Source organism: Populus trichocarpa, chromosome 19, assembly GCF_000002775.5.
Source record: "Populus trichocarpa isolate Nisqually-1 chromosome 19, P.trichocarpa_v4.1, whole genome shotgun sequence".
NCBI classification, from domain to species: Eukaryota; Viridiplantae; Streptophyta; class Magnoliopsida; order Malpighiales; family Salicaceae; genus Populus; species Populus trichocarpa.
In genome coordinates, this window is record NC_037303.2 from 13,257,834 (window position 1) to 13,284,472 (window position 26,639).

General features: G+C 34.1%; 1 protein-coding gene across 6 annotated transcripts in view; it reads right to left on the minus strand.

Annotated features, from left to right (window-relative positions):
- Positions 1-26,639, minus strand: part of LOC18110550 (receptor-like protein kinase At3g21340) — a 93,774-nt gene that overhangs the window by 61,803 nt on the left and 5,332 nt on the right. The window contains exons 2-13 of one of the 6 annotated variants that reach the window (XM_052449501.1): positions 12,796-13,345; positions 11,598-12,091; positions 10,458-10,590; positions 10,259-10,330; positions 9,674-9,745; positions 9,506-9,586; positions 8,996-9,141; positions 8,248-8,489; positions 8,020-8,146; positions 7,461-7,523; positions 7,187-7,376; positions 6,955-7,106 (exon numbers count right to left, since the gene is read on the minus strand). In XM_052449501.1, the coding sequence (XP_052305461.1) occupies positions 6,955-7,106; positions 7,187-7,376; positions 7,461-7,523; positions 8,020-8,146; positions 8,248-8,489; positions 8,996-9,141; positions 9,506-9,586; positions 9,674-9,745; positions 10,259-10,330; positions 10,458-10,590; positions 11,598-12,091; positions 12,796-13,345 (2,322 nt within the window). Of the gene's footprint in view, positions 1-6,595; positions 7,107-7,186; positions 7,377-7,460; positions 7,524-8,019; positions 8,147-8,247; positions 8,490-8,995; positions 9,142-9,505; positions 9,587-9,673; positions 9,746-10,258; positions 10,331-10,457; positions 10,591-11,597; positions 12,092-12,795; positions 13,346-21,823; positions 22,012-22,091; positions 22,282-22,365; positions 22,429-22,934; positions 23,062-23,160; positions 23,391-23,940; positions 24,087-24,450; positions 24,532-24,618; positions 24,691-25,200; positions 25,273-25,399; positions 25,533-26,639 lie in introns of those variants that run through there. The other 5 variants (XM_052449502.1, XM_052449500.1, XM_052449504.1 and 2 more) reach the window with 5 other exon arrangements.

The following is a 26,639-nucleotide window of genomic DNA, read 5'->3' on the forward strand; positions in this document are numbered from 1 at the left end:
GGATCGCCAGATGGGATCTCAGGTTAGCCCAACTACACACATGATAATGGTTCTGGTTAAAGGGGATCGCAAGATGGGATCTAAGGTTAGCCCAACCACCCACAGGATAATGGTTCTGGTTAAAGGGGATCGCCGGATGGGATCTCAGGTTAGCCCAACCACACACAGGATTTTGGTTCTGGTTAAAGGGGATCGCCAGATGGGATCTCAGGTTAGCCCAACCACACACATAATAATGGTTCTGGTTAAAGGGGATCGCCGGATGGGATCTCAGGTTAGCCCAACCACACACAAGATAATGGTTCTGGTTAAAGGGGATCGCCAGATGGGATCTAAGGTTAGCCCAACCACCCACAGGATAATGGTTCTGGTTAAAGGGGATCGCCGGATGGGATCTCAGGTTAGCCCAACCACACACAGGATTTTGGTTCTGGTTGAAGGGGATTGCCAGATGGGATCTCAGGTTAGCCCAACCACACACAAGATAATGGTTCTGGTTAAAGGGGATCGCCGGATGGGATCTCAGGTTAGCCCAACCACACAGATGTTGGTTCTGGTTAAAGGGGATCGCCGGATGGGATCTCAGGTTAGCCCAACCACGCAGATTTTTGGTTCAAGGGGATCGCCAGATGGGATCTCAGGTTAACAGAAAAAGAAGAGAAAAAAAAAGAGAGAGAAAAGAGAGAAAGAAAAAAAAGAAGGAAAACAAAAAGAAAAAAGAAGTAAGGTCATTAGATGAGTGAATATTCAGCAAGTTAGGAAGACAAAAAGACAAGTTTTTCTTTACAAAGCTTACTATGCAAAACATTGAGGAGTTTTGCTTCGTAAGCATTGTAAAGAGGGGGCATCTGTTGCTACCCAATTTTTGACCCATCTTTTAATAAATTTTCAGAAAAAATCCAAAAATAGCGAAAAGCATTGAAAACCCAAAAAATACATTTTTAATACATTTGCATCGTTTTTAGCATTTTCAACGTCATCTAAAAAGAATTTAAATTTTCAAAGGTCTCTCGAACGCGTTCAACTTTTAACGCGTTAATTTTTAAAATCATTGATTTTCCTCATTGAGTCGACGTTGATATTGCTCTCTTTCAAAAAATACAAAAAAATAAGAAAAATCAAAATTTACAAAAAAAAAGAGGAAAAGAGAAGGAAAGGAAAAGTTGAGGGACTAGTTTGAAAACCTAGCAAAACTTTTCCTATAAATACCATGCTACACTGAATTTTTCAAGGGGGGCAATTTTGACAACATCAGAAAAAAATACAAAAAAACTAACCCTAAACCCATCTTTTTTCAAGAGGAGCCGCCCCCCACGTTTTGGGTTTTGCTCTTCAGCCGGTTCCACCATCCTGCCAACAGCAACAGACCAGCCCTTTCTCTCCATCTGCCTCCACATTCGTCCCTGCCTTCCCCTCTCAGCCGCTCATTCGTCTCGGCCAAAACCAAGAGGCAGCGGCCCCCCCCCTTTTCCTGAAAAAAAACCGAAGCCAACTCCCTCTCTTCCCTCTCAGTTGCGGGAGCAACACACGGACACAGCCCTCATTTCCAGCTTCTTCTCCCTCAACCAGTGACAGCCGGCCATAGTCCAGCCCCCCACAGACCCACACACCCGAACAGCCCTCACACACATCTCCCCTCCCCTTTGATTTTCTTCTTCCCCTCAGCAGCCGGCAACAAACCCACAGCCCCTCCCTTTCAAAACCAAACCGGAGCAGCCACTCCGTTCCCTCATTTCCAGCTTCTTCTCCCGAGCCTCTCGACCTTCTCCCCAAACAGATCTTCACCCAGCTTCTCCTTCACCGCAGCTTCAACAGCCCCAGCTCGCCAAGATCAAGTCGGCCGCCCCCTCACCAGGCTACTCCCCTCTCTCAGCCGACCCAACGGCCTCCCTCTTCGGGTAAACGAACAAACCCGGCACAGCGGCGCCCACAGAACCCAAATCGGTCCGCCTTCTTCCTCCAGCAGTAGCCCAAGCACAGCGGCGCCCACGGCCCCAGATCTGTCCGCCGCTCATCCTTCTACACCATCACCGGCCAGTTTGCCCGACCGAGCCAGACCTTCCAGCGGCGCCTGCACACCACCTCGGCCTAACACAGCGGCCTCCCCCTCACAACGGATCTGCCATCTGAAGAAAGAGAGAGAAGCAGATCCGAAAGAGGAAGAAACAGATCTAAGGAGAGAAACAGACTTGCTTGTTGCGTTTTGGGTGTTTTGCAGGTAACGGCGTTGTCGCCGCCGGAGAGGAAAGGAAGTGGAAGCTGAGCAGACCAGCTCATTCCAGTCTTTTGCGGCGGCGCGTGAACCTACGCGCCGCCAGTGGCGGTGGCGCGTGGGAAGACGCGCCGCCACTATTTATACTGTTCCAGAAGGGCTTCCCAGCACTGTTATGGATTTTTGAGAGGTTATATTGTAATTTTTAAATTGTTTAATGTAATATTTGTTTAGTTTGAAATTTTATTTGTATGTTGTAAATGTGGATGTAACAAAAGAAAAGGAAAAGAAAAGATATAGTGAAAGTGTATGTGTGTGTTTATATTTGTTTTATGGATTATTTTTTATTATTCATGATAAAATTGCAAAGATTAAAGAAGAATTTAATATTTTGATTTGCTCACGGTCCAGAATTATTAACTTATACGTAAGTTGTATTTCTAATATCCAATGAAAAGATAAAATTTTAAAACTTCTTTAACACGTCAAAATCACGACGCAGCTTACCTCAGGTAGGGTGCGTTAGGGGTGCTAATACCTTCCCTAACCACAACCAGTCCCTTACCCGCGAATCTCTGACAAGACCAGTACATCCGGTTTCCTAGTAGCCTTTAATAAATTACTAGGTGGCGACTCCAACGAACCAATCAAATCAAGCAAAACGCATAACAACAAGACAAATCGCCAGCCGACGCCGCGCGGATTTCTAACGTGCGACACCAGTTATATTGCTTTAATTCCAAAAGTTACTGGCAGCTCCTCTTTTAATGACTATAGACCTATTAGTTTATTAAATGGGCTATATAAGATTATTGCTAAGATTCTCGCCACTAGACTAAAAGCAGTTATGCAAAGCGTGGTTAGTCCCTCCCAGTCAGCTTTCATTGCTGGCAGAAACATTCTGGACTCAGTCTTTATTGCGAATGAAATGCTGGATTCCATGAAATCTCGGAGCTGTCAAGGTTTCCTTCTTAAACTTGATTTCAGAAAAGCTTTTGATACTGTTTCCTGGTCCTTTCTTAATGATGTTATGGGTTACATGAATTTTGGTGCTCGTTGGAGGAAATGGATTATGGCATATGTCTCGTCTGCAAGACTATCCGTTTTAATCAATGGTTCCCCTACTTCTGAGTTTACAACATCTTGTGGTCTGTGGCAGGGGGATCCCCTCTCCCCTTTTCTCTTTTGTTTGGCAGCTGAAGGCATATCAGTTCTCATCAGCAGGAGCCTGAAAATGGGTGCTTTGTATGGTGTGGAATCTGCAAGAACAACATATATTCATCATCTGCAATTTGCAGATGACACTCTTCTCTTCCTTCCAAATGATCTTCAATGCTTGTTAAATACCAAGAGAATGTTACGTTGGTTCAGTTTATGCTCAGGGCTTAATGTTAACTTCCATAAGACTAATTTGGTGGGTGGGGGGGTGGATGAGATATATGCTGAAGGGATTTCTAGTGTTCTCAGGTGTAGATGTGATACTCTCCCAATCAAATACTTGGGGCTTCCTCTAGGTGCTTATCCCAAAAGGATTTCCACATGGAAACATGTTCTCTCTCAGATTAGAGGACGACTCAATTCTTGGAAGGGGCGGTTATTATCACTGGCAGGGAGAACAATTTTGATTAAAAGTGTAATCTCTGCCATTCCTCTCTATTACATGTCCATCTTCTGCATTCCAAAGACAGTGGCACGTAATATCACAGCCATGCAGTCTCGGTTTTTATGGGGTGGGAGTGTTGATAACAGGAAAATTTATTGGCTTGCTTGGGATACAGTGGCAAAAGCAAAAGACAGGGGTGGTTTAGGTGTTGGGAATATATCAGCAAAAAACAAAGCTCTCCTCTTCAAGTGGATTTGGAAATTGGGAACCAATGATAAAGCTAGTTGGGCAGATTTCATTAAGGCAAAATACAGACCTCGGTTCATAAATGGGATGCCCACGTTCAAGGAAAAACTTTCAGGGATTTGGTGAGGAATCAACTCTAATATTACCAGCTCGGATCTTGATAGCTCTCTTATTCGAGATGGTTGTAAATTTAAAATGGGTAATGGTAATCATGTTAAATTTTGGTTAGATACTTGGTTGACTGGCTTCTGCTTAGCTAACTCTTATCCGGCCCTCTTCCACCTGTCCTCCTCTAAGTCAGGGTTTGTTAGTCAGATGGGATACTGGTTAGAGGATACTTGGTATTGGAATCTGAAATGGAGAAAGCCCCTCAAAGCTAGTGAGACCCTGATGGTTCAAAGATTAATGTCTGATCTTAATCTTGCAGCTATTCATCGATTGAAAGAAGACAGGTTGATTTGGGAATGGGGGAAAGACGGAGACTATACTGTAAACTCTTGTATGCTTGCCCTTGAATGGATTAGGTATGCTGGTTCTACAACTTATGTCACAAATGTATGGAAATCCATTTGCCCTCCAAAAACAAAAATGACTTTATGGCTGGCCTTAAATGAAGGCCTTTGCACAAGAGCCTTCCTGGTGAAGAGGTACGTTCTAAGCCCTCCGGAGGACAGGTGCCCTTTTTATGAGCAGCATTCAGAAATTGTATCCCACATCCTCTTGCATTGCCCAGTGGTTTGGAAACTATGGAACAAAATTGTAGCTTGGAGAGGTCTGAGCTGGGTAATGCCGTATGGCCTTGACGACCTTCAATGTCAATGGCTGGGTCTTTTGCAGGGTAACCACGGTAAGTTTGAAAAATCTGTTTGGGGGGGCTTTATGTTTAGCATTGTCTGGACTATATAGAATGCTAGGAACAACTTGATATTTGAGGAACAAAAGCCAATATAGGAAGATATCCTATGGCATTTGTTTTACTTTGCTGCAGGTTGGATCAGGAATCTCAACTCTTCCTTTTGGTATACCGGTGCTGATCTGTACAAGAATCATGAATGCATTTCGGCTTGGTATGCTTAATTTCTGATTTAGTGTGGGTTTGTTTTGCTTGGCTTAATAGTAGGGTTATAGGTTTTCTTGTATTTCTTTTTTGTAATTAGGCTGATGCCTAGGCTACAATCTATGTAGTTGAAGCTCTGCTCACACTGCTCATGTTTTCTCTTTTTACTACATATATATTCTCGATTTCACAAAAAAAAATAGATTTGATCTCTATTATTTTGATTGTTATTTATTTTTTTTGAGATAATTTATGAAATTAGATTTTTTTTTCAATTTCATTCTCATTCAACTTTTTAATTTGTAAGATTTATTTCTCGTTATTTTAATAAACTTGAAAAGATAAAATATTAATAAGTTATTTTCCAGCTTATTCTCCATGACATAACCAAACACTGTAAAGTGTTTTCCAACTTATTTTTCATGACATTACTAAATATCAAAAAATAATTCACTTAATTTTCAGGAATTTATTTTTCAAAAAAACTACTTTCTAAAAGAAAATTACTTTATAGGACTTAGAGGTTTTTTAGACCTTAATTATTTACAAATAGCCACCCTTCCTATAAAACTATGCCTTGAAAACCTCTTTCACACCTTAATTATTTACAACTAGCCACCCTTCCTATGAACCCAAGCCTCGGAAACCTCATGATAAAATTTAAGTAAAATCTAACAATCAAATCATTAGGTTTTTTTTTTGTTAGGCCAATCACTTTGCGTTTATATTCCAGACGGTATTTAGAAGGGGGGGAAAGGAGAAAAGACAATAAGCAAAACGAAGTAAAAAAGGCTTATATGGTAAAAAAAAACCTTTTTTATATAGAATCAGGAAAAGTACCATATATATAGACCCGGGCAGCAGAGAATATTTGATAAAAATAAAAATAAAAAAATGGAGGCTACTAATGGGTTTATTTAAGTATGGATCAGGTTTGTTAAGAGTAGAGAAGGTTATGATTATGGTACTGTGATGGTGGTTTATTTCAGAGTGGATCGGGTCTGATGATGATCACTAATGGTGGATTTAGAGGGAAGAAAAGGCTGGTCATGTCATAAATGGGCTGGTATGGGTTGTGGTGGTTGATTTGTCAGCTAGGACTAGTTTGATGGTTATGTGGCATTGTTTTCTTGAGTCTTTCTGCTTGTGAGGCAAAATACGTGGCAATGATTTTTTATATTTGTGTGTAGTTAAAGAGAATTTTAGAGATAATGCACATGTGTCAAGACAAAAGCATAGAGATTTTTTATGATAATAAGTCTACAGTTATTTTGGGAAAAAAAACCCACTTTTTATTAAGAGAAATGAGCATGTAAATAGCGGATATCACTCCATTAGTGAGTGCATAAGAAAAAAAAAAGTTCTGACTGAGTTATGTGAAGTTCATTAAATCAAGTTGCATATATTCTTACAAAGGTTTTGAAATGTGAAGATTTTTGCAAATTAAGAGCTTTGCTAGGACATATCTAGAGATAGGTTTAAGGAAGGATGTCGAGGGTAAATTTATACTATAATAATGTTTTATGTATATATATAATTCAGTTCAAGCCATAGCCGTTTTAACAACTAGCAAACTGTAATTGTTTATTAACTACCTAAGATTTGGAGCCATATCTGTGCCAGGCACCAAGCTCATTTCAACGGAACCGCGCATGCTTATTTCAGATGACATCTCCATGGCCAGACATTCCTTTAGCTCTCCCAAAATATCACTCATGTCCGGCCTTTGTGTTGAAGTCGAGGGCACGCAGGACAATGCTATCTCCAGAGCTTTCCAAGCATAATTAGTGTTGAATTCACCTTGCAACCTTGGATCGATAATGCTCTGGATATCACCTCTTTCAACTAGAGGACTCACCCATTGAAGTATATGAGTGTGGCCTTTATGGCCCCTTATTAAAGGCGGTTGACCAGTTATTAGCTCACACAGAAGAATACCAAAGCTGTAAACATCACTTTTCTTATTTAAGTGTCCTGATGCTCGAAATCTGCATACAGAATATAATGATAATTATGCTAGGAGAACAAACACTGTGAGAGAAGATTAACATTAAGTTTGAATACGTACTCAGGATCAATGTATCCGGGCGTGCCTGCAGGAACAGTTATGACATGCGAATCTTCTTCGGTTGCGAAGGCTTTGGACAACCCAAAATCAGCAATCTTGGCATGAAGGTTTTCAGTTAATAAGATGTTTGATGATTTCAAATCTCTATGGACTATTGGCGGCCTACAACCATTATGCAGATATTCCAAACCTGCGAGTTCGATAATGCCAGTTAATCCAACAAAGTTTGCAGAACAAAAATGAAAAAAAAATGACTCGGGCACTAGAGTCAGACCTTGTGCTGCGTCTACTGCAATTTGCAGCCTTTCCCTCCAATTCAACATATTTGTGCTATTTTCTACAGCCACAAAAACACATTAATATCATAAATTAAACAATAAACTTTGCAATGTGATGAATTCAACAGGAATTATGTTTCATTACACATAGAAGTTCTTCAGTACTAGATGATTGTCAAAAAACCATCTTAACCTAAAAATTTAAGCTATCGGATGAGGTCTCAAAATATGATTTATATTATTCTTTAACACATCTCCTCGAGTAAAAACTCTTGTGGCTTGAAACTTGCTCACACTATCTTGTGCTTAATTTTTATCGAATAGAATAGGGATAGTGAAATTCAAACTCATGATCACTTAGTCATCAAAGCTCTAATATCATTTCAAAAAACTATCTTAACCAAAAAAACTTAAAATATTAGGTGAGATTCGAAGATATGATTTATATTATTTTATAAATTCATACCAATCTGAGTGAGATTTTTATAAGTAAACTAGTTTGTGTCCCAAACAAATTGAAGAATTCTATATTTATAAGAAGAAATCTATAAATACCTAACAGTTGCTCCTTCAAGTTCCCATTTGCCATGTATTCATAAACAAGTGCCATATTTTCATGCTCATTACAGTAACCAACGAGGGACACCAAGTTTTTGTGATGAACAATCATCAATAGTTGGACCTGCATTTGGAAACACTACTCTGTCATAGCTGAAAGCAAAAAATATTTGGTGCTCCTCTCATGTTCTCTATAGGAAAGGAGAAAGCTAACTAATTTGTTACCTCCGCTAGAAATTCTTTATAACCTTGCCTTGAGGATTGAGATAACAACTTGACAGCAACTTGACGACCATCTTTCAGGTTGCCAAGATATACTTTTCCAAATCCTCCTTCTCCAATAATGGTTTGGAAATTGTTGGTAATGCTAACTATTTCAACGTATGTAAATGGTTGATTCTTTGATTTCAGTGACAATTCTTTTCTCGATAAGCCCACTGAGGAAGATAATGACACATTCCATCTCACTGTAAAGGAAAATTTTGTTTTTTTTAATAAAGCGATAAATATTGCAATATTTTAACAGAGATACTAAAGTATGAAACTATATATGTCATCATATTCACATGTCAAAACTATGTTGTTGCTTACTGATCACATGCTGAATCGTATTCTCATCTACTAAGTTTCAGGAAGGAAATGAGGTATTGAAGGTGGTAAGTAATATAAAAGTTGTTGGGTGCACATAATATATATATATATATATATATATATATATATATATATAATGGAAAAATTAAAGTTCTTACATGTAAGATAGACTCATAGAATAATATTCTATTAGGCTTTTACATTGAAGACATTGTATGATCATACATGTAAGCCATCGGATGTATAGATCATCAATGATTTCACAGAAAACACAAAGCATCTTCTAAGCCAAAATTACTCTATGTTATTCTAGGATTTAGTTCACACCACTCAAAAAAGAGGAAAAAATACAAAGAAGATAAGTGAAAGAGAAAGAATTCACCTCTTTTCAACCTCCAGAAGATAGTTATAATGCTAAGGAGGAGGAGCACCAAAACTGATATGACAGATGCAATAACTGGAACAGGAAAACTTCGCTGCTTCTTTTCACATGTATCCAACTTGCATAAATCCAGATTTCCATCCAAACTTGCATTAAGTAAAATATAGTCAGACGTAACTGAGAATCAATGATTAAATACCAGTAACAAATAACCCAATCAAAGTGATCATGGCTAGCTTTAAGAAGTTAGCAAGATCACTGTGAAATATACCGAAGAATTGTATCAGTTATTTAATTCCTTAAACTCGTACTAACATGCAAAGAAAATGGATTTGTATAATCTATTTTCTGACTCCTCTTTGTTCCTTAACGTTTAATTTTAATTTATGAAAAATTAAAATAGTGTTCACTTCATATGTAAGAAAAGAAGTTAAAGAAGAACCAAAGGAGTAGAATGATTGTTTAATTAACATGCAAATAAGTTGTAATCGTTGAAGATGATAACCAAACCTCAGCTTCAACTGTCCATTGTTAGACTTTTCCTTGAGACTATGGGGAACTGCACCTGTGAGTTTGTTCCCGCTCAAATCTCTGCAAATAGGAAAAACAAAGTCACCATTCACCATGGTAATCTTTGTAAAAACTTCTTGTGGTAAATGTTAGAGCATGTTAACTTACAGGATAGTAAGATCTGGTAGCTGCGCAAAAGCTTCTGGCACTGTCCCTGTCAATTCATTGTTTGATAAATTCCTGAAAGAAAATGTGAAAAAAAAATAACGAACAATCACACTTTGTAAAGAAATAGATGACAAAAGTACGCAATAGTTGGGGAAAAAATAGAGGTTGTTCCTCTACTGATTTGAAGTATGGACACCCATTTTTGCAACCTTGGTGGAGCCAGAATCCCAATCATTGGCTTGAAGGATTTTGTCCAGAAAAGATGCATATAGGAAGAGAGGATATGCCTCAAGCTTAGAAGATGCATGAGCCTTTCATACACCTCTAGCCAATTTCCATATGGAATATTTATAACATCACCTTCAAACTTTCATAAGATAATATCTCATCATAAGACTGAGGTGCCCTCTAGTTTTAAGGGTCTCGACCCCATAAACAATTATTCTCTTCAAATAAAATGATGAATGTCTGAAGTCGATAAGAAATTCTAGCAGTCGATAAGAAATTCTGCTAGATATCTAGTAGCCATTGTCAGGGTAGTTTATTAGTATGAAAACCTGTTACAACTTGGTTACTAACACTTACAAGGACTTGATTGCTGTGAGGTTCAAGAGTGAAACAGCTATATTCCCTGATAATTGACTTGAACTTAGATTCCTGCTCATAGTTAACAGTAAATGAGAGAGACATTGAGATACTGAATGCCATATCTAAGTGGATGTTCTTCAAAAATAACTTACATAAAATATTCCAACAATCATACAGAATTTAAGAGGAAACTCACATAGAGATGATCCTTGGAGGGTTATCATCGTTGCACTGCAAACCAGTCCACGTAATAAGTGGCAAACATGGATCTCCCTGCCAGTCAACTCTATCTATTTTGTATGCTTCCTTGATGGCCATGATTGCATCAACTATGATAATTTAGGTTAAAAAGGGTGAGAAATGCATAGCTTTAGATTTACAATAGAGAATCGCTATATACAGGTTAAAGGCCTCTATATAAAAAAAAATCTCGAGCCTGTATTTTTGTGACGATAATAATTTTTTTATGATGAATATAAAAAAAACTATCTCAGTTAGCCATTAGGCTTTATCATTTGTATGGTGGCTATGAAACAATTATCATTTGTATGATTTTATAAGATTCCAATTGAATTTTCAGACCATAGGCAAATTGGTTTGATTCATGGTCTCTATAAAGTTCTTGCAATGATTCTTTCCAGTAGACTCAAACATGTTAGGCAGGATCTTATTAGTGATAATTAAACTGCCTTTGAATGTTAGATTGTTGATGGTTTAATGATAGCCAATAAAATGGTTCATGATTTGCAAAGCTTGAAGGGGCAAGGTATGATCTTCAAAGTGGATTTCCATAAAGCTTTTGATTCTGTATCCTGGAATTATCTTGACGAAATTATGGGATATATGGGTTTGGGGGCTAAATCGAGAAGTTTAATATATGCATGTCTCTCTACTAGAGAGTTCAAGGTCACACGTGGAATTTATCAAGGTGATTTGTTATCTCCATTCTTGTTTAACATTGCAGTAGAAGGATTAGCAATCTTGTTTCACTGTGCATAGAGGTTGGTTTATTCAAAGAAGACAGATTTTTTATTATTATTATTATTATTTACAAAGAATAAACTTACAAATTTGAGGTTCATATTTGTAGTACTTTTTGCCCATAAATAATTTTTTTGTTTTTTGTTTAATTGTTGTCTTTGGCTTATGTCTACATCACTATGTTAAGAAAAAACTACAAATTATAACTTTTCTTAAACCTATTTTTTCAAACTATAATCACAAAAATTAACAGAAGGCCGGTCCTCATTGTACTAGTAAGACAATCACCAAGTAAATTGCCATTCATTAATGACGATTATTATAGCATTCAACAGAATTGAAATAGAAAACATACCGTCTGTTTGGTTTGTCGGTGAATCAGGGAGTGGCAATAGTTTGAAGATCTCAAAGGCATTTAGGATAGGTGGAAGGTCAGACCGCAACGTTGCATCAATAGAAAACCTAACTTGACCTTCTTGAACTTGAGTTATATTTGAACGTATGGTCAATGGCTTCAAGTATTCAAGGGTAAAGGGACCATAGTTTAAGCCATTCAAAGTAATGGTGAATTCTCGTAATTTGCCTATTGCAGTCTGCTCGAATATTTCAGCAAAATGAAAGAAGACAAGAAACTCAGGTGTGAAATTCTCTGTATGCGGTGATGGATAGCTGTAGCTCAATGAATTAAGGCCATTTCGAGGCTGAACCGCCGTTCTCAAGACTTCGACAGGTAGACGGCAGGGATCATCACTGCCCTGGATATCAATATTTGTTTCGGTGCCATTTGAAACTGAATCGGTGAGGTTGACGTCAAACCGCCATATGCGATCGTACACGTCATCTTTGTACCTAAATGCATGTGAGAAACAATAACACAAGTATTAATTAATGTAGTGATATTCTCATTCTCCAAATTTCCTATTTCTTGATGTTCATTGATTCTAAGCAATATTAAAAAACTATTTAGATATGAGAAGAAAAAACAACCAATGAAGATTTAATGATCAATAATCTATCAACGTAAAGTATATAATTTAAAAATATTCTATGCATCCTTAAGGGGAAAAACAAAAGAAAAAACACATATCATTTAGCACAAATGGAAGAGATTTGGTAGCTATCCCTCGCCAACGACTGGTCAACTTGCTGCCCAAAATTAAAAGTATTAAATTTATTGGCTTGGGGGAAGATTCTGGATAAGGGTTGAGAAAGTTAGCTCCAAAAAATCATGGTTTAGAAGTGGAAGAGAAACAAGAAAAACAAAAACAAAACATCGATCTTTCAATGTCTACAAATGATAATCATTCTAAAAACCATAAAAAAAATACAATATCCCTAAGGTATATAGTAAAATTATAGATATTTATCCAAAAGATTGTAAATATATTTTACATAAACGTCCTCCTTATATTAAAAACAAATCTGTAAACACGCTCATTAAATTCTCAAGCTTTTTTAAACGGTACCTATATATGATGAGAATTTTTATCATATCTGATGCATGATGTTGCACATGCATGATTTAGTTAAAAACGATAATAGGGACAATTCACCTAATGGTTTTGTAGCCTTGGGTTGGATGGCCGCCAAGGTCAGCATGCACCATAGGAAGCAACGATCCATTCATAGTTCTATACGGGGAATCATTCATGAACCGTAAATCCAATCCATTGATGAAAGGAACTCCGGAACCCGTATTTACGAGACACACATAAATGGTATCAGTTACTGAATAATGAATAATATTGTAATATATCCACTGCATATCAACCACTGTTGCCCAATAGTTAACCCCGAGGTATAGATCAAACTTTATTTGAGTTTGATTCTTAGAATCGTAATTTCCATAGTAGAAGAAAGCTCTAACGTAATAGTTTTGGTTCTTACCCTGTCTAGGTTTCAATGTATAACAATTCCTTTTACCTTCAGGAAAGGTTCTCAAGCTATTCACCATATTCCCATAGTAAAAAGTCGTCAACTGATACTCTGGTGCTACGAACATATTCTTGCCCGTACTAATGAAATCTTTGTCGGTTTTGTAAGTTATTCCAGTCTTCCAATCCAGATAATCTTCCTCCGCCCCACAATCAATGCTGATGAAACCTTCAAAATTTTGGTTAGAAGAGAAAACCAAACGATTAGACTGATTAACTCGAACATATTGTTATCAATTACCATTTTTTTTCTTAATAAGCCAAATATTCATTTAACCATGAAGAGGCAAAGCACCAACTTGAATATCAGGAAAGAAAATAAGAGCAAGGAATTATAGAAAAATGCAGACCAAGAACTTGAAACAAAATTTTTATGTAGTAGCAATCAATCCATACGTTCATGAGTTTAATTATAAGAAATATTTTTCTTTTTTTGGATGATTCATGGGGAAGCAGGATACTTCTAGGGCATTAAACAATCACTAGCATTTAATTACTATTTCAGGAAAAAAAAATTGTTGGAGACAGATAAGATACATTTTCTTGTACTTTATGATTTAAAAATTTAAAAATTCACTTCAAAACTATTCTAAGAATAAATTAATTTATTTTATATTTTTTTCTTTAATTTTTTTTATATTTATCCTTTCTATCACGTTACACATTACCAAGTCAAAATCATGCCACCTCAAATATTCGCACCAAGTGGACTCAACTTGCCTTAAACAGGACCCGTCAACTACATAAATTTATTATATAAATTAAGTCTCATGCATAGAGATATGCTTTTAGCATTTATCTCTTCTTCTTCTTTTTGTAACAAATTCAATACACATGAAAGTTCATGTTATAAGTCATTAGAGTTTTAATAAATTTAATTTTGAATGAAACAAATTCTTGATTTGTTTCTTACTCTAATTCAAAGTTTCAAGTTGTTAACAAAAAACCAACAATTAATGAGCCCTTTGCTTGTATTACACAAATAATAATTAGCATTGGGTTCACACTTAACCACATAGAATCTACGTTTTTAACCAGGCAAGGTGTGGGCAGTTGGCTACAAAATCATAAGAAACTAAGCCAAAAAATGCTTGTACAAATCAAATTAATAAAGTTGGTGATCTAGCTAGCTAGTACTACTATAGAGATTGACTTGTAGCTAGGCTTAAGTGCCTGGGTTTTCAACTGCTAGTTTTCAGTTCAGCAACGCAGGAACAAAAGGAGGGCACACCCATATTTTTGTATGCAAAAGCCATATTTGCGCACCATCCATCCTAGTCTTTTGTTTTTTTTAATAATAATTACATATATCTTAATTAAATCTCCAGACTTTTATATCTGTGTTTATAGAAATTTTTCATATAAAAACAGGGTAAGTCTTGTTCAGACAATTTTAGTTTGGATAACACTAATGCACAAGCTATTATTAATTTATTTAATTAAATGTATATATAAGATTTTCAATTTACTATTTGGATTTTTTTATATTAAAAAATGTGTTGAGAAAGCTTCCACATTATTTTTTTATGATGAAAAAAAAAATCTAACCCACAAGAATCATGGGTTATATAGATAGTTAATACACTAATGCACCAGCTACTTTTAACATTATCATAATAAAATATTAAAAATATAAAATTAATTTTTTAATCTAAATATACTCTTAAAAATATTTTTAAATACTCAAGAAGCACATTATCCAGAATAATTTAAATACTTAACTTGTACTTCAAAGTTACCTATAATGGAAAACGCAGACACATCTATGTCTGAACCACTATGCCGCAAGATCATATTTGTAAAACTGAACACGACATAAGGCTCAAGTTTGAGGATCAATCTATGCTAACCTTTAAAAAAAATTAAAAAGATCAAAACGATTAACTTGTACTACAAAGTTACCTGTGAAGGAAAACGCGCACACATTATTTTAATGAATTTTAACCCGAGTTTCGACCATACTTATCATGATTTTAAGTTTTTCCTTTCAACTCACACTGGTCATGATCAGGTCATGTATGAATTTGTCATGTCAATTCCGAGCATGCATTAAACACCGTTATAAATATGTATTGGTTGGGTTGACAGAAGTTGTCAATAAATAGATTTGACCGCAGCTTAGATGGCAGGTGAGTATCATAATAGTGTTAATAATTTAACTTAATAAATTTAATTTTGAATGAAATTCAAATCCATGATTTATTTACAGCACAAATTTAAAGTTTCAAGTAATTAGAAGAAAAAAAATCAACCATGGATACGCGTTGCATGTATAATACAAATAATTAGTATAGACTTAGAACTTAAGCATTTTTTCTTTTTTTACCATGCAGGGTGTGAGTAATTTGGCTAGGAGAAACCAAGCGAAAAACATACTTAGCACAAATCAAATTACAACAATAAAAAAGAACCAGTATTCTAGAGTCTTAAAGCTAGCAGAAGTACCTGAGTTTTCTGCAGCAAGCTTTCTTTTTTTATCCTGCGCAGTATTTTTTGCCGCAAGTTTTGAGTTCTGAAACGTAGCTGAGAGCAAAAGGAGGATCACCCATACTCTTATATAAGAAAGCAGTATTTGCCCACTATCCATCCTTAGTCTTGTTCTGGCGATATTAGTTGGCGTTGTGAGGGAGTTTTAAAAAAAGAAGTTGTTATGAGCTAACAACGCAATTCGAAGTGTAAAGAAAATGTGGAATCTGAGAATATGTAGCGCAAATTTAAATATTATGAATATTCGTACTGCGCGGTTTGGGAGTGATGAGAACGCCAACAAGTCTTCGTATGTACCGCCAACTCCAAGACTTAAAAGTCTTTGTATAATTTATTTATTTTTTGTGATAGGTGAAATAACATAATGCATTTATAAATTTAAAATCCAACTCATTTAGTTTTTTTTTTTAATGCCAGCAAATATTGATATATCAGGTTGAGTATTATAGATATTGCAAATATCTACAAGTTAAGTTTATATTTATATTGTTAATTTTCATGAATCTGTATTTAGATATAGATCTAAAAAATGGACTATAAGTATAATAACAGATGGTTTCTAAGTCAAACAACTCCAACCCAGCAAGCACGTCTTAATATAATCCAAAAGGAAGGTAGTCTGAACTGTGAAGCTCTTCTAATAAGGACAGATGGTGTCTCCACAAGAAAACATAATCCCGCGTTTGGGCTCCCTTTGAATGTTGACGCGTGCAATGACCGGAATCATAAGGAGAAAAAAAATTAAAAACATTCAGAGAGAGGACGAATTGACCCGTGCTCTACCGCAGGACTTTTTTTTTTCAACAAGAAAAATTAAATTTACAGGTTTTTCTAACCGTTTTTTTACATAAAATTCTAAATATAAATTGAAAAGATTTTCTAAGTATCTAATTAAATAAATTATGAATCATTTATATAGATAAATAAATAAAAAATCATAAATAATAATTAAAAACAATAAAAAAACATAAGTAAATTAAAATATTTAATCTCATAATATCTGACAGTTACTCTTTGTGTTTATTAAATTTATTTATTAAAATTAATTTTTATTTAATGAAACGATAAAAGAAATAGATGCACACATGAAATTCATTAAATAAAAAAAATATTATGCAAGGCTGCACATTATAAATATTATCTAAAAATAAATATTTTTTATTTTTTAAAATAAGTTTCACCAATATAAGACATAAAAAAATCATAAATGAATCAAAACAATATCTTCATAAATTAAATACATATAAAATAACTTTAAAAAAATCTCTATCCAAAAAAAGCAAAAAAAGCAAAATAAAAAATTCATAGAGGAGAGATATTGATTGAAACATAAATTAAAAAATAATTTAAAAAAAACATTAAAAGAAGGCATCAATTAAAATAAAAACAAAAATCAGAATAAAAAATTAAAAAAAGGAAAAAGATAGTTGAGTGCCACCAGCACGTTTCAAGGAAATAAAATAAAATTACTTGAGAGTTTAATAAGTTGTTTTTATATTACTTGAGTTATAGCCCGTAATCCGAGTTCATACAAGTTTTTTAATTGTTTTTCAAATGAAAAAAATAAATAAAATGATAAATTAAACAATACTTTTTTATATATAATATTAATAAATTTATTTTAAAAAAATTATCAACATTAATTAATTTAAGATTCAGATCAGATCACATCCAGTAAACAATGTTTAGTTTTTGTGAAACTCAATTTAAATTAGTTATCAAATCATATCAAGTTTAATAATTATAGAAAAATAACTGAAAATAATTAAAAAATTAAAAAAGAAAATGATAAAGAAATTTTTTGTTGCCGTTGTGCTGAAAATGAGAAAGAAAGTTGTTATGATTGTACTAGAAAACGACAGGGTAACAGAGAATGTTTTTGACATATGAAGGGAGTGTTGTGCCTATGCAACGAGGCAAATTCCAATTTACTGTTTACTAGAGTCCGTTTCGTTTGATTTTATGTTTTTTTAAAAAATATCTTTATTTTTTATTTATTTCAAATTAATTTTTTTAATTTTTATATTATTTTAATATATTAATATTAAAAATAATTTTTTTTAAAAAAATATATTTTTTAATACATTTATAAATAAATAAATAAAACTTTTATAAATACCTCACAGTCACCACATTTATTGTTTACTACACTTTTAAATACCTCACAGTCACGACATTTACTGTTTATTTTTCACTTTACTTTTTACCGAAACTCAGCGTCTACATGTGACATTTTTCACCAAAAGATACAATGCGTTGCCTTCTGGGGAATTGGATTTGTTGGGCAAGCCCCGTGTAATGAGATTCTTTATTCTTTAATTTGATCGCAGCCACAAAACCAATCGATGCAAAATGAGATAAAAAAATCTTATCCCAGATACGAGCTCGACCATTAAACACCATGTCACTTCTCGCTAGCCATATATACACCCCAAGCTATACCATAATTAGAGAGATTGATCCAAAACTTCCTCTGGAATTTTTGTGTGGCAAGAGAAGGCCATTGAAAAAGTAACTGATATAGCGACTGCGACATAATCCATTTGACACCCTAGCTATCAAGATAGAAAACGAGACCAAATTTTCCAAGTATGAACACATCAGACCCGAAAATGATATGAAGATTCTAGGTGGATTTTGATGGATAACTTCTTGTTAATCATCCATTTTCTCCATTACTCCTCACTTTAAGGATGAACAGCTAAACTGCCCATCTATATATATTATCTTATGTGTTTTAATTAATTTTTTTATACAAGTATGGATTAAGAGCTCTTTGACTAATTAAGAGCTAGCTCTTTGATTCTTTACGTGTCCTAGCAAATTCAATCGCTACTTTGTTAAGCCACTACTATATATAGTTTATAATGTTTCCTTTGTAATGTGAAACCTTCTTTTTTCCTATTATTCTAGGTTTTATTTCTTTAGCAATTAAGAACTATATAACTGACAGATTTGTCCAGTCCCGTGATGAAGCATAAGCAATGCCTCTAGTACAATATAAAAGAGTTAAAACACAATATAATTACGTGTTTGGGTACTTAAAAAGGAAGTTCTTGGAGTTAAAACACAATATAAAAGAGTTGGAAGCTTGTTTAGAGAAAAAGGCTCCAAGTTTGGTAGGAAGAACATGAGGCAAAGATGCTACGCATAATCTTAGGGTGTGATTTGAAAAAAACAAAGGTGCAGAGTGGAAAAAATTAAAAAATAAAAGAGATAAAAAAGAAGAAGATGTGGCAGAGAAGCCACCACGTGCATACAATGAAAAAGAAAGAACTACAGTCAAAAACCCACAATTAAGCAAAGAACCCTAAATACCCTCCCTAAAGCAGCCAGCACCCCCAACAAACCAAGGGCAAATCAGCTATTTAACAATTAAATTTATTGCACAATCTGAATCCACGTGTGAAAGCTCTAACACGCCAAAAGCCCAGCACCTGATCTCATATACTGCATTAGCCTTCTACCAACCAAAACAAACGGCAGAACAGCCATTCAACTATACAACAGTACATGACTAATCTCTTTTAGTATAAAGGAAACAATAGAAAAAAAAAATTATAAGCAACAAAAATTTATGTTGAATATAATCACTATCAAAAACCTTAATTTATAATTTTATTTTTAAATATTGTTTTTAAAAAATTACAACTTAAATAGATTTAAAAGTTGATCTAAACCAACTAAGAAATCTAAAAATAGTAAAAGTCCTGAAGAAATTAGAAAACTCAAAAATAAAAAGTAAAAATAACAAACTAGCCCAAATAACATCTTTTTATTCTAAATTTAAAGGATGTTTGTTTGCCTGAAAAGTGATTTCTTGAAAACCATTTTCTAAATTTTCATGTGTTTGTTTGCTATTAGAAAAACTAGTCAACGGAAAACACTTTCTAGTCAAAGAAAAATTTGGTTTAGTTTCCATAAAAGTTTTTCTTTTTATTTTGGGCGAAAACACTTTCCAGAAATTGTGAAAAAATTAAAAATATCATATTATTTGCTGATTAAATCAAATTTGGTCCTCAAACTTTTGATTGCTATATTTTTTGTTTTGCATCTTTTTTTTTTAATTTCATCCCTTAGAATTTAATTTTTATATTAACTTTGGTCCTCATTCTTTTGATTGTTACTCATTTTATTTGAAATAATTAATGAAATTATAATTATAATTATTTTAATTTTATCATCTTTTAATTTTTTTGTCTGTTAGATTTGATCTCTATTATTTTGATTGTTATTTATTTTATTTGAGAGTTGTGAAATTATATTTTTTTTTTAATTTCATTCTCATTCAACTTTTTAATTTGTAAGATTTATTCCTCGTTATTTTAATAAATTTGGAAAAAGATAAAATATTAATAAGTTATTTTCAAGCTCATTTTCTATTACATAACCAAACACTGTAAAATGTTTTCCAATTTATTTTTCATGACATTACCAAACATCAAAAAATAATTCATTTTTCATGAATTTTCTTTTTTAAAAAACTACTTTCTAAAAAGAAATTATTTTTCAGCAAATAAATAGGGCTTAAAAATCTTTTAGACCTTAGTTATTTACAACTAGCCACCCTTCGTATAAAACTAGGCCTTGAAAACCTGTTCCAGACCTTAATTATTTACAACTAGTCACCCTTCCTGTAAACCCAAGTCTTGGAAACCTCATGATAGAATTTAAGTAAAATCCAACAATCAAATCATTAGGGTTTTTTTTTTTTGTTAGGTCAATCACTTTGCGTAACACAGATGTCTTCATAGATTTAGTCTTCATAGATTTAGCCATTTCCCATCAATCCATAAATATTCATTTAAGGTTATAATCTTAAATTAAGCATGATATTGACGGTATTTCGAAGAGGGGGGGGGAAAGGAGAAAAGACAATAAGCAAAACGAAGTAAAAAAGGCTTTGTTTCACCATTATTGTGTAATCTTGTTGCCAATTGGCAATATCCTTCTCATCTTGCAAGATAGTGTGAAGTCCCGATCTTTAATCATATGGTGAAAATAAAATTTTCATTAACTCTTTACTCTTAATGCAGGCAATGCACTTTTGACTGAATTTAGTTTTAACGTAAAAAAAATAAAAATCTAGAGGAATACATTGCTTATTTGCGTTTAACAAATATGTGACAAACTGGTAATCGTGCTAATATTCTCTTTTATATGGTCAAAAAAAACCTTTTTTATATAGAATCGGGAAAAGTACCATATAAATAGACCCGGGCAGTAGAGAATATTTCATAAAAATAAAAATAAAAAAATGGTGGCTACTAATGGGTTTATTTAAGTATGGATCAGGTTTGTTAAGAGTAGAGAAGGTTATGATTATGGTACTGTGATGGTGGTTTATTTCAGAGTGGATCGGGTCTGATGATAATCACTAATGGTGGATTTAGAGGGAAGAAAAGGCTGGTCATGTCATAAATGGGCTGGTATGGGTTATGGTGGTTGATTTGTCAGCTAGGACTAGTTTGATGGTTATGTGGCATTGTTTTCTTGAGTCTTTCTGCTTGTGAGGCAGAATACGTGGCAATAATTTTTTATATTTGTGTGTAGTTAAAGAGAATTTTAGAGATAATGCACATGTGTCAAGAGAAAAGCATAGACATTTTTGTTGATAATAAGTCTATAATTATTTTGGAAAAAAAAACTCACTTTTTTAAAAGAGAAATGAGCATGCAAACAGCGGATATCCCTCCATTAGAGAGTGCACAAGAAAAAAAGAGGTGTGACTGAGTTATGTGAAGTTCATTAAATCAAGTTGCATATATTCTTACAAAGGTTTTGAAATGAGAAGATTTTTGCAAATTAAGAGCTTTGCTAGGACATATCTAGAGATAGGTTTAAGGAAGGATGTCGAGGGTAAATTTATACTTAATAATGTTTTATGCATATATAAATTCAGTTCAAGTCGTAGGGGTTTTAACAACAAACAAACAGTTATTGTTTATTAACTACCTAAGATTTGGAGCCATATATGTGCCAAGCACCAAGCTCATTTCGACAGAACCGCGCATGCTTATTTCAGATGACATTTCCATGGCCAGACATTCCTTTAGCTCTCCCAAAATATCACTCATGTCCGGCCTTTGTATTGAAGTTGGGGGCACGCAGGACAGTGCTATCTCCAGAGCTTTCCAAGCACAATTAGTGCTAAATTCACCTTGCAGCCTTGGATCGATAATGCTCTGGATATCCCCTCTTTCAACTAAAGGACTCACCCATTGAAGTATGTGAGTGTGGCCCTGATAGCCCCTTATTAAAGGCGGTTGACCAGTTATTAGCTCACACAGAAGAATACCGAAGCTGTAAACATCACTTTTCTTATTTAAGTTTCCTGATGCTCGAAATCTGCATACATAATATAATGATAATTATTCTAGGAGAACAAACACTGTGAGAGAAGATTAACATTAAGTGTGAATACGCACTCAGGATCAATGTATCCGGGCGTGCCTGCAGGTACAGTTGTGACATGCGAGTCTCCTTCATTTGCGAAGGCTTTGGACAGCCCGAAATCAGCAATCTTGGCTTGAAGGTTTTCAGTTAATAAGATGTTGGATGATTTCAAATCTCTATGGACTATTGGCGGCCTGCAACCATTATGCAAATATTCCAAACCTGCGAGTTCGATAATGCCAGTTAATCCAACAAATTTTGCAGAACAAAAATGAAGAAAAAACGACTCAGGCACTAGAGTCAGACCTTGTGCTGTGTCTACTGCAATTTGTAGCCTTGCCCTCCAATTCAACATATTTGTGCTATTTTCTGCAGCCATAAAAACACACTAATATCATAAATTAAACAATAAACTTTGCAATGTGATGAATACAATAGGAATTATGTTTCATTACACATATAAGTTCATTAGTACTAGATGGTTGTTAAAGAATAATCTTAACCTAAAAACTTAAACTATTAGGTGAGGTCCTAAGATATGATCTAAATTATTCTTTAACACTTTCTCAATTGAAAATCTTATGGATTTAAAACTTGCACAGACCTATATTATCTTGTCCTTAATTTTTATCGAATAGAATAGAGGTGGTGAGATTTAAACTCGTGACCGCTTGGTTATCAAGGCTCTGATACCATGTCAAAAAACCATTTCAACCTAAAAACTTAAGTTACTAGGTAATATCCCAAGATATGATTTATATTATACTCTAATAATGATAAATTCATATAAATCTGAGTGAGAGTTCTATTTATAAACTAGTTTGTCTCAAAAAATTTGAAGAATTCTATATTTCTGAGAGTAATTCTATAAATACCTAACAATTGATCCTTCAAGTTCCCATTTGCCATGTATTCATAAACAAGTGCCATATTTTCCTTCTCATTACAATAACCAACGAGGAACACCAAGTTTCTGTGATGAACAATCTTCAATAGTTGGACCTGCATTTGGAAACACTACTCTGTCATAGCTAAAAGAAAAATATTTGGTGCACCTCTCATGTCCTCTACAGGAAAGGAGAAAGCTAACTAATTTGTTACCTCCGCTAGAAATTCTTTATAACCTTGATTTGAGGATTGACATAACTTGACAGCAACTTGACGACCATCATTCAGGTTTCCAAGATATACTTTTCCAAATCCTCCTTCTCCAATAATGGTTTGGAAATTATTGGTAATGCTAACTATTTCAGTGTATGTAAATGGTTGATTCTTTGATTTCAGTGACAAGGATAAGCCCACCGAGGAAGATAATGACACATTCAATCTCCCTGCAAAGGAAAATTTCATTTTTTTTTTTGATAAAGCGATAATATTCCAATATTTTAACAGATATACTAAAGTATGAAACTATATATGTTATCATATTTATATGTCAAAACTATGTTATTGCTTACTGATCTCATGCTGAATATTCTCATCTGCTAAGTTGCAGGAAAGAAATGAGGTATTGGGGGTGGTATCCAGATTAGAATTATCATATGATAGGTAATATAAAAGTTATTGGGTGCACATAATATATATATATATATATATATATATATATATATATATATATATATATATTCAAAATGAATAAAAAAATTAAAGTGCTTACATATAAGATAGACTCATAGAATAATATTCTATGAGGCTTTTAAGTTGAAGACAGTGTATGATCATATATGTAAGGTATCGGATGTATAGATCATCAATGATTTCACAAAAAGCACAAAGCATCTTCTAAGCCAAAATTACTCTATGTTATTCTAGGATTTAGTTAACACCACTCAAAAGAGAGGAAAGAATACAAAGAAGATAAGAGAAAGAGAAAGAATTCACCTCTTTTCAACCTCCAGAAGATAGTTATAATGCTAAGGAGAAGGAGCACCGAAACTGATATGACAGATCCAATAACTTGAATAGGAAAACTTCGCTGCTTCTTTTCACATGTATCCAACTTGCACAAATCCAGATTTCCATCCAAACTTGCATTAAGTAAAATAGTGTCAGATGTAACTGAGAATCAATGATTATATAAAAGTAACAAATAACCCAATCAGAGTGATCATGGTTAGCTTTAGAAAGTTAGCAAGATCACTGTGAAATATACCGAAGAATTGTATCAGTTACTTAATTCCTTAAACTCGTACAAACAAGCAAAGAAAATGGATTTGTATAATTTATTTTCTGACTCCTCTTTGTTCCTTAACGTTTAATTTCAACTCAAGAAAAATTAAAACCGTGTTCACTTCATATGTAAGAAAAGAAGTTAGAGAAGAACCAAAGGAGTAGAATGATTGTTTAATTAACATGCAGATAAGTTGTAATCGTTGAAGATGATAACCGAACCTCAGCTGCAACTGTCCACTGTTAGACTTTTCCTTGAGACTATGGGGAACTGCACCTGTGAGTTTGTTCCCGCTCAAATATCTGCAAATAGGAAAAACAAAGTCACCATTCACCATGGTAATCTTTGTAAGAACTTCTTGTGGTAAATATCAGAGCATGTTAACTTACAGGATAGTAAGATCTGGCAGCTGCACAAAAGCTTCTGGCACTGTCCCTGTCAATTCATTGTTTGATAAATCCCTGAAAGAAAATGTGAAAAAATAATGAACAATCACATTTTGTAAAGAAATAGATGATAAGAGTACGCAATAGTTGAGAAAAAATAGAGGTTGTTCCTCCACTGATCTGAAGTATGGACATCCATTTTTGCAACCTTGGCGGAGTAAGAATCCCAATCGTTGGCTTGTAGGATTTTGTTCAGAATAGATGCATATAGGGAGAGAGGTTATGCCTCAAGCTTTGAAGATGCATGAGCCCTCCATACACCTCTAGCCAATTTCCATATGGAATATTCCTAACATCACTTTCAGATTTCCATAAGACAATGTCTTATCATGGGATTGAGGTGCCCTCTAATTTCAAGAGTCTCGACCGAATAAACAATAGCTCTCTTCAAATAGAATGATGAATGTCTGAAGTCGGTAAGAAATTCTAGCAGTGACTGTCATTTCAGTGCTAGATATCTAGTAGTCATTATCAGGGTAGTTTATTAGTATTAAAACCTGTTACAACTTGGTTATTAACACTTACAAGGATTGGATTGATGTGAGGTTCAAGAGTGAAACAGCTATATTCCCTGATAATTGACTTGAACTTAAATTCCTGCTCATAGTTAATTGCAAATGAGTGAGACATTGAGATCCTGAATGCCATATCTAAGTAGATGTTCTTCAAAAATAACTTCCAGAAAATATTTCAACAATCATACAGAATTTAAGAGGGAACTCACAGAGAAATGATCCTTGGAGGATTATCATTGTTGCACTGCAAACCAGTCCATGTAGTAAGTGGCAAACATGGATCTCCTTGCCAGTCAACTCTATCTATTTTGTATGCTTTCTTGATGGCCATGATTGCATCAACTATGATAATTTAGGTTAAAGAGGGTGAGAAGTGCATAGCTTTACATTTATAAGAGAGAATCGTTATATACTTGGTAAATGCCTATATATAAATAAAAAATCTCGAGCCTGCATTTTTGTGACAAGAGAATAATTTTTTATGATGAATATCAAAAAAACTATCTCAATTAGTCAATAGGCTTTATCATTTGTATGGTGGCTATCAAACAATTATCATTTGTATGATTTTATAAGATTCCCATTGAATTTTCAGATTATAGGCCAATTGGTTTGATTCATAGTCGCTATAAAGTTCTTGCAAGGATTCTTTCCAACAGACTGAAATAGGAATAGGCTCGCTTTTGGGAAAGAACAAAGACATACTTTTCAAGTGTTTGTGGAGGCTAAGGTCAATATCTAAAGGTAAATGGCAGGAGGTGGTGTGCAAAAAATATAGACCGGTCTTCAAAAATGGTCTTCCTATTTCTAGCAAGTGATTATCTTCTATCCAGCAACATACTGCTCTCTCTTTCAGCAAAGTTCAACTACTTCTGAAGCTCTACGTGGTTGTACTAGTTATGTGGTGGGTAATGGGCTGCTATTTATGTTTCCAAGATTATATAAGGTTTCAAGTGCACCAACAGCAACAATTTCAAAAATGAGATCATGGGTGAATGATAACTGGGTGCGGAATGTCAACTGGAGGAGAACTCCAAGAATATTTGAAATTGAGCAGGAAATGTCTTTACATCGGGTTCTTCAATAGGTATAGCTTCATAACACTAAATCGGATTTGAAGGTATGGAATTTATGCACAGATGGGAAATTTACAGTGCAATCTTGTACTTTCATGCTATTTTTGAATTTGATACTTTTTTTCTTTGTAATTTTATATTTTTGTTTTTGTTTTTTAGGGTAAGATTTTTAACCTATTTAAGGCTTGTAAACCTCCTTAAAAGATAATGTTGTTTATTATTATTATTATTATTATTATTATTATTATTATTATTATTATTATCAGGGCGGAGTAAGGAAAAAAAATTAAAGGGAGTCAAATTAAAAGAATTATTTTTAAAAATTAAAATTTTAATTATTTTATACAAGAGAGGGGTTGGGAAAAATTTCCTT